General features: G+C 37.0%; 1 protein-coding gene across 6 annotated transcripts in view; it reads right to left on the minus strand.

Annotated features, from left to right (window-relative positions):
* The window catches only part of TEX2 (testis expressed 2), a 56,604-nt gene that overhangs the window by 3,108 nt on the left and 40,244 nt on the right, over positions 1–13,252 (minus strand). For all 6 annotated transcript variants that reach the window (XM_041123972.1, XM_041123973.1, XM_030014309.2 and 3 more), the window contains 4 exons: positions 11,975–12,074; positions 7,065–7,197; positions 2,446–2,568; positions 197–406 (listed from right to left, as the gene is read on the minus strand). In XM_041123972.1, coding sequence (XP_040979906.1) covers positions 197–406; positions 2,446–2,568; positions 7,065–7,197; positions 11,975–12,074 — 566 coding nt within the window. The remainder of the gene's footprint in view (positions 1–196; positions 407–2,445; positions 2,569–7,064; positions 7,198–11,974; positions 12,075–13,252) is intronic.

Raw genomic sequence — 13,252 nt, forward strand, 5'->3', positions numbered from 1 at the left:
CTCCAACAAAGTATATACTTAAATGTGTTAACTGTCAACGTTGTCTTAATAGCAGTTCCTACTTCATTTACAACTAGTTTCTATTGCACCTCTTCCACAACCCGTTTCAGCTACACTTTACCTTTTTTCTTAGTTGCAATCCCTTAGGTAGCACACACCTGAAACATTGCCCAGTTCCGCAGTAAGTTCCTCTTACCATATTCTGTCAGTAGGTGGAGGTGGAATGTTAATTACTAGTGTTCCTCTGCACTCTTGTACTTCAACTGTTAGCAGCAATGGAGTATTGGAGACCTCTTCAATTTTCTTCTTAATAAACTCAGTCTCTGTTGCTTTCTGAAAGTATTTTGACTTAGTAATTTTATCCACAATTCTCATGATCTTACTTGTCCGATGTCCTCCGACATACCTTTAGATAGAGAATAGAAAAAGTACATCAAGGTAATTTTCGTAAACCTACTGTTTGCTAAAACACCCACGGATTTCCTATTAAATCATTAGAATTTTTATATCAAAAACTCTAAACAGATACATATTCACATGTCCAAGCAGCACCTACCAGAGCCTGCACACAGCAGCTGTACTCTGTCAGCTACAAGTCTCTGGCAGAAATTCCGTCCAGTCTGAACACTTCTTCTTTCCAGATGGCATTGAAAATGCAACATTTTTTTCAAATTGTAAATATACTTATATCATTTATGCCAGCAAGCTGGTATGAGAAGTGACAACCTGTCTATTACCGTTCTAACAAAATTGTCAAGACACAGATGCACCAAGACATATGCAAATATCAGCATAGAAGGCCCAACCATCACGTCTAATCTATTTAACAGTGTCTGTGTCCAACAAAAAGGTTTTCATTTTAAGGTATTATAGCATTTACAACAAGTATAAAGGTGGTGAAAAAGAACAGGAAGGCGATTTTGGCAGTGGGTGGAATGATATCCCAAAAATGGTTAACTATGCCTGCAAAAAGAGGCTACTTCTCCTGGCAATAGTGTCAGATGGCATCCTAGCTTTTAAAACAGATGCTTTAAGGACTGAATATGTCTTTTCTCACACCTATCCCATTACAGACACTCTAAGAATAGCATGTTTGATATTTTCACACACTATATTATACCTAATTGTGGCTCTTTTTGTTATGTAGCAGAGATAGTCTTGCTAAGGAAATAACATTTTCCTATCCTGCCAAAAATTCCTGTTTATCCAGCCTTTTACAGAACTTTTTCCTTAGCATGAGATAAGACAAGAAACTCCTCAGCGGATATAAAAAAAGGGTGAATTAATTTCAACTTTTGGATTTTACACTACCTGTAACTTTACCCAGATAAAGTAGTAACCTTTTCATCAGTTTCTATAGTGATGCAGATTTTTGAAAGGTGTAAGGAAATTCTTTCACTATTTTACTTAAAAATTCTTTGTTCTCCCTCTTTGTCTGTATGAGTTCTTTATATGATCTATGTATTTTTTAAAGATATGAAATGCATCTATTGAAATAATTCCAACAATTCATCACACAGTTTTCAAAAGGTTTTAGGGGTAAAATTCCAAGGAAACTCCCTTGAACATTTTGAATATGTCATGGAGCCTTTTGGTATATTCACTGTAAAATTAGTGAGATGTATTCAGACATAGGAAACACTGCGATTGTCTGAGACATTTCAGCGTTACTACAGATTTCTCACTGCATGGCATCATTTCAATTAGATGTAAAAAGAAAAGAAAAAAAAAAAAAAATCAGACAGCAGCCAAAACAGGGAATGACGTGGCAAAACGGATAGGAAATTTTCTTTCAAATTTTTGCACAGCATTAGAGGGCAGTATTGCATAGCCCAGACACTCAAAGCCCTTCAAGGAAGGGAAGAAAAAAAAAAAAAGAAAAAAAAAAAAAAAACAAAACACAAAACCCTGAGGAAGAAAGCTAGGCTCGAATAACAGTTGTTTTCTTAAAGAAAAGAATACACTGAAAATAAGGGATCAGCAGGATCAGTATGGGTACAATACTGTATACAGAATGTTTCAAGTCAACACGCAAAATCACATTCTTGGCTCTGCTGCTCTTGGCAAGACATGCTGCAGAAGGTCCCCATAGGTTCTCTGGCCCAAACACTTGGCACTCTCTGTAATTTAATAGTGAAGAAATTCGGAGGTGTCAAGTAGAGCACTGTACAGGTCACTCTGCAGAAGTGCTGTATGGTGAACAATGCTTCCAGCATGACAAAACACTCAGCACAGCAGCTTCCTTTTGGTTTGTAGTACATGGCTTGATTGCCGCTCTTTGCTCTAGAAATGGGTGAGTTGTGTTTGCTTAATTGCTTAGATATGCTCACACTCTGACTCTGTGTGACAATAAGCATTATAGGACTGGACCAAGATATCAGTTATACTAAGTCTGGAAACGTGGCGGGGGAGAAAGGATTAACAAACACTATGTAGACAGCTCACCCTTCTGCTCCTGGAGTCATCTGCTTCTCTCCTGCCAATTCAGGAGCATCATCCTCTTCCGAAGACCCGGCGCTGGAAGATTCCTCATCACTGTCTGCAAGACAATACGCCCTTGGCCTGAAACTGAAACAATGCAATTTCCAGGTCAAATGTAATACTCTTAAATAGCTATTCATCATGTACAGCTTTGGCTGACATTACAGGTATTTCTATTGGAGACTCTGAAATGTGCCCTCCTCTTTTTTATAAACTTTATCTAAAAGAACAAAACTGAAACCACTCTGAAGCCAGTCTGTCAGAACCACCTTCAAAACAGAAACTTTGTTTTCTCCAGTAGAATATAATCCTGCATAAAAGAGGATGGCAGGGGAATGGCTATTCTACATATTCAAATCACATGTGGAGATTATTCAAAATGCATTTGAAAGCATCTCTTGTTGCTACTCGTGGCTTTCCATGGAAGTTGAGCAGTATGTAGGCTGGACAGGGGGTTTTTTGTTTTGTTTTAAAAACTATGACAAAGACATGCTTTTAAATTGAAAGGTGAGAACATGCAATTCTGTCTTGTACTAAAAGCAAAGATAGGACTCCAACTTCAAATGACATCGTCTACTAACTGAATCCCAGAATCCCTCGGAGATGTTAACTCTGGTGCTAACATACATACCTTATCTTTACAACATATATACCTTATCTCCACAGCACTTTTAACCCAAGTCAATAAATTCCATTTTGTCTACTCACACACACATGCAATTTTTGCAACGTAGACATATCTCCAGCAACAGTAACACATGCAAAGCAGAAGAGAATTGATCTTTGTCACCTGCCTCCAAATGGAAAGGCACAACGCTCATGCTGGCAGAGCAAAGCTGTCTCAAACTAGCAATTCACCTTACTGTCGCTACAGTGTGTGTCATCACTTATCAATTTCATGTAGAAAAAAGGCAATTTTATTAACAGAAGAAGTCTAACATAACCCTGGGAAGTAATATTTCTTAGATGTTTTGCAGAGATGCTTTTGTCCTATACAAATTTAGGCTATAATCTCCCTTCAGTATCTTTGCTGGAAATATTCCTTTCCCTATTGTATTTGTAGGGAAACTGACCTTCGGGCTTGTGAATTTTTAAGCTCCTCTGACACAGTGAGTGATGTTTACAGGATTTAAGGTTTTGTTTTTTCTGAAGAGAGTCCAAGACAGAATAAGGCAAAGAATGTCACGGGGAGAAGAGGGGGAAAAAGTAAAGTAATAAAATCAAACAAGTGTGGCTCTTAAGGTACAAAATATCACACAGTAGTAACTAATTCCTAGACTTCCAACTATGGAAGAATTCATGTACACAATCACAGAAAAAAATTCAAATCTTTTAAACGGATTAAAATTACGGAAGGATACCGTGAATACACTTCAGTATTAACAGATCTCTACCGAATGCAAGAGCTTGAAATAGTTACACAACACAGGCTTCAAAAGCACATGGTTTTGTCCCTAGGGACTATACCTAGGACTATAATATTCTACAGCTTGTTCAGAATACAGTTTATAGCTGCATTTTCTTTCTTTTGTGTGTGTGTTCTTGGAAATTTATTTGAAGCATTTAATAACTCACACAGGGCATGGACTGAGGCTAGTCTGCTATTCTGTCCATAGAAGAAACGGTTAGTTGCTGCATCAAGTCCTAATGTAAAAGGACAGTTCAAGCACAGCTCACAGCACACAGCACTCCTTCCCAACTGCCTATTTAAGAACTGGAGCAGTAATCCCATGACCTCTCTACACTGAAGAATTTGCTACCCGAGCTACGGAATCAGAATCGTAAACCTCTTCTTACCCAGAGATGCATTTTGTACCTGCAGAAGAGTGAAACAGCACACCAAACTAAACCACGTCCCCGAGGACTTAGGGGGTGGCGGATGGTTCATGTCACTGGCCCAAATAGCAATGCTGGAGCTGTTTCTCAGAGAGAAGCTCACGTTTTTAGGTCAGATTCAAACTACACATTTTCTACCTGGGTGTGACCTCGCTTCACTTTCCTGTGCATGTCATACCACCCAGTCCAAAGCATGCACAGTGCATTTTCAAGGCTCTCAAAGGGGTCACCTTGTTGCAATAAGGTGTTTTATTTGCCTAAGGTAATGGGGCCCTCTGAAGTGCCTCCACACGCCTGCACCAACTGGCTAAGACCACAAGATTTCCTCGCATTAAACAAAGGAACAATAAGTAAGCTTGAGTGAGATTTCAGGGGATCTCTGCATACAATGGACCATTTATATGACACAAACATTGGCAGAAAAACACTTTGGAGCTACAGCACTGTTCCTGAGCAGACTCCACAATATTTTATGAATTGCCATTTATCAGTTTGTTTTTACACGGTACAACATAGCAAAAAGGACTGACGGGGTAAGAAACTGCGGTAATTTTGGGTTAGCCTGCCTGCATTTGCCTAATCTCCAGTATGATAGAACCTGCTACTGTATTAATTTTATAAAATTGGCAATTAAATACTTCTCCACCCTTTTTGAGAGCTGCATTTTCCTAAGAGTGCATGTAAGACAGCATTATCAAACTGTATAACAGCACACTTCATTTCTATTTCAAACAGTAATGCAGCAGCAAGGACAGAATGGACTGCAACGTTGAACAATTTGTCTTGCTTTACAGCCACAATATCCAAGGACAGTTAAAACTCAGTACTGTTTCCCCCACCCTCTTCTTTCCGCATGAGTAGATGCTTTTCTTACATGAGTTTGTGGTTACTGCATCTTAAGAGGCAGTTTCTTCTAGGCTCTCGAGGGATAGAAACGAGCATAAGCAACCAACGTGCATCACTTACAGACAATACGACTGTGGATGCAAGTGCATGCAGAATGGTTTGATTTGTCACAGTAATTGCCAGCTGATAATTTAAAAAGCCAGTAAAATTAACACAACACAATGGAAAGCATAGATGAGAATCAAACTGTTCTATACTTCTCAGAGTCTTTAATTTGTTTGTTTGTTTATAACGCCATTGTATTTAAGACAAAAAAAACCAACGAAGCAACAAAAAAAAAACCCCATTCCAACTAGAAAACATTAGACTGCTCTTTATGTAAAGCTGGCATGGTACCTGGCCCTGAGCATTTGAAACATCACAGCCATGTGCAGGAAGCAATACAGTTAATGGTTATACCTTCAAGTATTTGGTTGCTTAGCTACAGACATTTACATTTGTGTTGCTGGGGGCCTACTGCTCAGCTAGAATCAAGCTGATTTTTAAATATGAAATCAATGTGTTCACTAATTATTTCTAAGGCCATTCTTGGACTAGACTGATACAAAAATATGCAAAGAAAATCCTGAAGGGATGGGGAAGAAAACAAGAATTCAATTTGTATAGACATGCCTTCTCTATCCCCCATTTTTTGCGTGGACAAGATTAAAGGGATTTTCCAAAAAATCACACCTACCAATTATACTGATGTAAACTCAGAAATATTTATTTCAAGCAGTGACAACGAGAATCTAGGTTGATTTTAAATCCTCTGAATTTCTACCAGTGTATGAGATCATGCAGCCATTAGTTTTTTCACATTTATTTTCTTGTCATGACTGCACTGTAATATAGTGCTGCTTTAAGTATTACTTCAAGATATCTCAGAATAAATGGTCAGAGCTACAACATGAGTATACAAAGCATCTAGTACCTTAATTCTAAAGACCAGAACATTTTATTCATATCTAAACAAATGGCCTCTGAAAGACCAGAGCATTTTATTCATATCTAAACAAATGGCCAGATTTAGATATTTTCTTGATTTGTTGGCAGTGGTTGTACACTAAATCAGAGAACACCTACTGTTCAAGGACTGCAGATTTCTTAAGTACAAAGAGAATACAGCACAAAGAGAATCAACACTCCACAGCTGACAGGATGGCTATTTGACAGGTGTCACTCGCCAGGTTAATATTAATGGACAGATTGATGAAATTCAAACATCATAAAAATGAGAGGGAAAAGCACAAATACAAGTTAGGTAAGTTACAGTATGCGTGTTTTCTAATTAATCCATCTACAAGGCATTCCACTTAGACATAGCAGGTAAATAGAAGTGGGATATGAGCAAAACTGGAGACTAAAGTAGGGCTGTGATTATTCCCATGATGCAATAAAGCTACTGAAAAAGTTTTTACATAACAACTACAGCCTATTTACCTTCCACAGGTGTTTACCATTATATGGTTTACAACTGTAGCTGTATCATGCTGTATTAGCATGTTACATGTGTCTTATCTCCGTATCTGCATATGTGTATCTCCAATATTCAAGTCTTACTGGCTAAGACCCCAAATCAAGCATAAGACAAAACTAAATTTTAATCACACAACATTTTAAAATCCTACTAAAATACACATAAAAAATTATTGTACTACAAAAGCCTTTTATTAAGACAATTATCAATGGTGTAATCAAACATTAAAGTTGCACAGAAAGGCTGAGTGCTACACACACATGTATGCAACCACGCCAACTCCTTTCAAACTATTGCAGAGCCAGAGCTGCATATATGCAAGGAAAATTGCACTTTTTCACTATGAAAGCTCTTGCTTGATTCTACCGTTGTAATACCTTACCCTTCTCTGCCAATCTCTCCAACTTTAAGTGCTTCACCGAGCGGCTCTTTACCAAGTTTGGTCAAGTTCATCTTGGTCTCTAGGGTCATTAGAAAAGATCCATTATAGGACATTTCCAAATCAATCCAAAGTCCTAAAATTAAAAACAACAACAACAACAAAGTCACTTTAAGAACAGTCACAATCATTTTATTTTAATGTCAAGCCAAAACATGTTTTAAAAAGTCTATACAACACACTTTTTCCAAAGAGAAAAACTAATTTTTCATCAACCAATTATGTAATTAATTCACAAATAATTAAAAGCTTATCAAAGCAAGTTTTCCCTTCACATTAAGCTTATGGAACAAAGTTGAATGTTCAGATATAAATCAAAGCCATGCTGAAAGATAGGTCAGTGAGTACAGCTAATGATCTAAAAAAAAAAAAAAAAAAAAAAAAAAAAAAAAAAAAAAAAAAAAGAGAGAGTGTGATTTATGCACACCTAAACTGCTTAAGAGATCTGAATCAAGATAAAGAAAATAATAGAATACAATCAGGGATTCACTTCAAAACTATTTACAGTACTACTCCAAGCCAAACAGTAATGGGGACACTCCTCTATATTACTTACACTGTCCAAATGAAGAAAAAACTTGAAATCCCAGAGCAATACTGCTTGTCATACATCACAACCGGCAGTCTCTTGCTTTCGACAACGGTGTATCAAAGAAGTATGAAAAGGTTTGCTCAGTAGCTCAGCTATAGGCATTCTTCTTATGACTCACAACAAACAGGGTCATTACTTAGAACAATTCTAGACGTGTAGTATTAAGTTAAATCCTATTGTCTGGGCAGACTATTTGCTTATCGCAATCACAAAAAAAGAATTGTCTTGGGAATAATTGCAAGATTAGGTCCTGCCTCCTAAGTGACACCCTGCAGTCCCATCAATTAAAAAAGAGCTGTAGGGTATTTGTGATCCAGAGATTAGAAATCAGATGCCACTAAGCATAGATTATGCATCTTCCTTTTCCAGACATTGCAGCTGCACACAATATGCCCTCCCTAACAGTATCTGGCACATCAACTACTAATGCATTCTACTTTTAATTTACTTACTTGGAAGCAATTAATGGTAACTACTCTTTGGGTTTGATTGATCTAGAAAAGACACAGTTTTTCGGTTAAAGAACAACTGTTTTCTTTTCTGCAAAAATATATCAGAAGAATGGCATTGTCCTAAATCCCACCCATTTATATTAACAGAAATACACAAAACTCTCAAAGACCAGGTCATTGGTACACTATGAGATTACATGCTGGAAGCAGTACTGAAGGCAAGCTGCTTCTTTACTAACCCAAATTATTCTTTTCTACCATACAGGTTTTCTAATGCCGTTCTAAAACAAAACAGAAGAACTCAAACACAAGCTTATATAGATTATATAGATTTTTCCTCTCTACAGTAGTGAAGTAGCAGTAAGATCACCAGAAACAAGAAAACAGCTAAACAGACCTTTTGGATAACCAATGAGTCAGCATGCTTCGAACGTCAATGTTGTTTTAACAGTAGATCAAATTAAGCAAAGGATGCCATTACTGAGAGGGAAAATTACTGGCCAGAAAACATTCATACGCATTTTCCAGAGGGAAAAAAGGAGGTGGGGGAGGATGAGGGGGTAAAGAATTGGGCAGATGGTACAGTTTATTCAGGTTATCTGGTTCCCTAGCCTTGACAGAAGTACAGTAAATACTGTAGCATATGCTGTCACCCAAATAGGACTGTATTAACAAGATTTTTTTTTTTCCCTAACATTGGCTGTTAACAAATTTATAGTCACTTAGAGGAGACATATAATAAAAAAATATTTTCTTCATAATCAAGCACTGGTAAAAAACGTATGGATGAAACAAAGAACATCACAACTAGTAACTGCATTTTAAAGCCTCACAAAAGGCTACCTCAAATGACTGATTGTTTCAAACACTTTAAAAAAAAATTCTTAAAAGTGTTCATTCTAGATACTGGCCTGAAATTTTAGAATTTTTTTTCTTCTGTGTGGCTTATTCATAGGTCAACAAATACATTTATCCTTATGAAAACAAGCATTTCCAACTATCATCCCCTTATTTATTTATTTATGTCCTTTTAAGTACAATAGCAAAACAAGTTATTTCAGTAATTATTCACTGCAAGCTCTTAAAAACTCAGATACTAAGAGTTCACATGTCATTCGACAATATGAAAGAAGTTACAAGGACTACAAAAATCTACCATAAATGTTTGCTTGTCACAATTTAACTGAACAAGAAACTGAAGGAGTTAGTTGTTCTCACTGCTGTTGTGGGCAATCAATTGAAGCCAAGTATTCAGCAGTCTCCTAAATCTTATCTCATGACTTAGAACTACAGTCTTTGGTTACAACTAAAGTTATGAGAACAGAGAAAGTAATTTTTAAAAATGTTTAAATCTAGGCAAAGAGAAACACTCTGACAAGAACCCCAAAGCATAAGTTCGTTTAAAAAGAAACCACAAAACCACTTGGCAAGCATCATATAGTTCATGATTTTTAAAAGTTTTCACTTTGTTTTCTGTAACTCAAAATAAAATTTCTACCAATGGTGAATCCACTTTGCTACTGTGAACACCAGAGGATGTCATAAATACTGTGGAGAACCCGCTGTCCCACGCAGCAAGCATGCAACAAGAAGCAGCAGTATGTTTTAGTTCCCTGAATACCGAGTGCACATGAGCTTATTCCATCTATTCAATTTTTATTTCTTTTAAAAGACAGGTTTTGTTCCTCATGACAACAAAACAATTTGCTCTTTTCAAACATGCTTTGTTTAAAAAGCTCAGTGAAAAACATACTTTCAAGAAGTTGAGAGCAAAGTACCCAGTGTTTTATAGATAAGGCTTTTCCCCAAAGAGCTGCAAGTCTCAAGTGAGATAAGGGAAAACAATAGCATTTGGATACAACAGGCAGCATTAGTTAACATGTTACGTATGTCCAAGAGAATTTTAATAATTCCCCAAAGTATGTTCTGTTCATACTTTTATGAGGGAAAGGTTAGAGCTTACTAACCTTCTCATGCTTTTAGTCAGTGATTTGAGTGGCACAACATTTTTAATATTAGTGATAAAGTTTATTTATTTCCTCCTGAATTTCATGCATCTGGTATTCTTGCAAAGGTCTGATGATAACTGTTCATCTGAGTTAGAGAAAAGCACTGTAGTAAGAGTCGCAGACAAATGAGTCTTACATCAAAACTACAGTTAAACAAAACTTAAAAAGACCATGTCCAAACTATATAATACAAGCAAAGATGAAGCCTAAATTGTTTCTAAGCACAAACTTGCTCGTTATCTAATACTGTGCACAGCTGAATTCTATCACAAATTCACCATCCTGGGGAACCACTGTTGCTTGACCTTTAAGAACAGTGAGTGGAACTAAGATCTTTAAGAGACAAACTACCTCAGTGAAGAGAAATCCCCCTCAAACCCCTGAGTTCAGCACTGCATTCTCCTCCAACCAGCGCTGTAAGAAAGGACATGGTACTATATACCTGTTGTGTGTTCAATACCCTCATGGTTTGGGAAGATACTACATAGAGAAACACGACAGTCTGTTCCTCACTTAGAAACACTGTGCATAGGAGAGCTAGTGAAGATTGATCCTGTTATGATTTTCAGCTATTTATCTGTTCAAACTTTGCTCTGTCCATATTTGTTGTTATTGTTCTAAATATGCTCCTGAGACTTGCTGAAGTTAGGCTCATTGCTGGCCTGTAATTTACAGCCTCTCCAGAGGCTCCTGGCACTCTTAAGTATTGTAAATTCACTAAATTCCTACCATCTCACTACCAGTTTATTGGTTTCAGCACCATCTAGAAATGGTTTTGATATCTTCATCTAAGAGTTGAAAGAGCAGTTTAAAACAAAAATAAGTTGTTTGCCATGCAATCCGTAGCTGCACCACAACAGGTCCTCCAAGGAAATATGTCCCTTTAGACCAATTAGAAACTTCCCATTAAATAATTCTCTTTCACTTCTCCAGCCCAGTGTAACAATATGGTAACTAAAGGAGTGAATGGAGTGAGAGGAGACAAGTTAAGAAACCCTTAATAAACTCAGAAACAATTTTAAATTAAAAACTGCTCTGATCACGTCTTAGAAGAAAGATGGCATCTACTTCTCCTCACCATGTAGAACGCTTTTGAAGCTAAAAAACATTAACTCAAGTTTGCCTTTTTGTGAAACTACTTAAGTGACAAGAGTATCCTCAAATATACTCCTGCAACCATATGCAAGCCAGAAAGAACAGAAAAGAAAAAAAAAAAACAAACCACTTCTGATTCATAAAGCAGCAGTATGAAAGTCATTCAGCTTAAAAAAAAATAAAAATCTTTGTTTAATATTAAGGACATAAAATGATGCTGTATTTTGAAGTTTCTTTTCAAAGCAACACTATATTCTTGTTTTAGAAGTTCTTACAATTGTATTTTCTGAATTGCTGTATTCAGAACAGGGCAACTTCTCCTGGAGAGCGCCAAATCTGTTTTCTGCTATGGTACAGAACCAGATCTGTCTTGAGGAGATGTACGTTGCTCTCTGTAGTCCATGACAGAGTATCAGATACAGGTCTGCATCTCTGTTGCATGCAAATTTTAGTTTAGTTCAGTAATTATTTCCAATGGAAAGCCATGATCTTATTTCCATACCTATAGAACTATGTTTATACCAAGCCTGATGCTACTACTATTGGAGATAAGAGACTACTCAGCTTATTCTGAGGAGGTAAGCTCTTATTAAGTGTACCTTCCTCTGATTAAAACACCCACAAGATAAACAGATTAAAATTCTGTTCTCCACAGGTACAAAGGAATGAACCCAGCAAAACCAGAAGCAGCAGCATGTGTTTTACCTCTGTGATCAACAGAAGGTTTGAAGGCTTGAAGGATCTTCGGCACTGCTATCCCCATGTCAAGCTCAGTTAGAGTTAGCTCATTCATGAAGTACGGCAGCTAAAAAAACAGAACATAAAAATCAAATCCATGTTATGGAACTAAACATCACTTCCTGATAGAAGAAAGGTCATTAAACTTAAGGAATGGATTGAGCTGAAAAGCCACCAGTGAAAGAACACAAATAAAATTACACAAATTTCTTCCAATTCTAGGATTTTGCAGTTATCAATTTCAAAATAATATTTTAGGGAGAGATTCAGCATCTGAACTTGGAATGTTTTTAAAACTATGCTGAAGTTCAGATGCTGACCTTAATCCTCCAGCATGCTTTTTAGTCAAAGCATGTAAAAAGCTCCAGAATGAAGTTTAAATCCTATTTTACCGTGAATAAAAATCAAAGACTTCTTTGGATTTTAAATTCAGTCACATATTTTATAGTTGCAGTTACATCAACCTCTCAGCTATTTTTATCTTTGGCAAATTCTTTCATAGCACAATAGCTTTTAAATCTGTATGATCATTTTAGCATAACAGAGGCACAGAATCACAATGATTTGGGTATCTATTTACTGTAAGTATTTCTTATTGATAGAAATTCCATCTCCTGTGAACAGACAGTGCTTTAATCTATCAAAAACACATCCAGCCCCCATTCCCAGTCTTTCCACTTAAACTGTTTCCAATGTGATGCTTGGGTACCCTGCTGTCACAATTGTGGAAACAGCCAGGGCAGAATTAGGTTACTGCTTATTTCCCAAAGCACAAGCAACACTATCTCACAGCTGGTGCTGGCAGCTAAATTTCAGAGCTTTTGTCAGGAAAACTACATCTTCCTTTGCCTTTAGGAACAGGCAAACTCCTCCCCAAACATCAGGAGCTAAACAGGCCTGTGATTAACTGCTGCTGTTCCGAAGAGTTACAGAATGCAAAGGGAAGACCCAGAAGTCATTCAAAAGCACCACTCCTCCCTTCACCCTTTGAGCTTATGCAGTTGATGCACAATTATATCCTATCACCCCACAGACAGCTCTTTCCCTGACTATTACTCCCACTGACCTCTCCTGCGAGTAGCTTATGTCTGAAGTTAATAGGAACACATTAGAATTGCGGTTCCCTGATCTCCTCCACCTTAAAGGCAATCTACTGTTTCCCAAAGCAGATTTCATAATTTATAATCAGTTCTATTTATCCCTAAAGTAAATACAATAATACTTCTACTTTTTACATAAAAACTT

Source organism: Aquila chrysaetos, chromosome 5, assembly GCF_900496995.4.
Source record: "Aquila chrysaetos chrysaetos chromosome 5, bAquChr1.4, whole genome shotgun sequence".
NCBI classification, from domain to species: Eukaryota; Metazoa; Chordata; class Aves; order Accipitriformes; family Accipitridae; genus Aquila; species Aquila chrysaetos.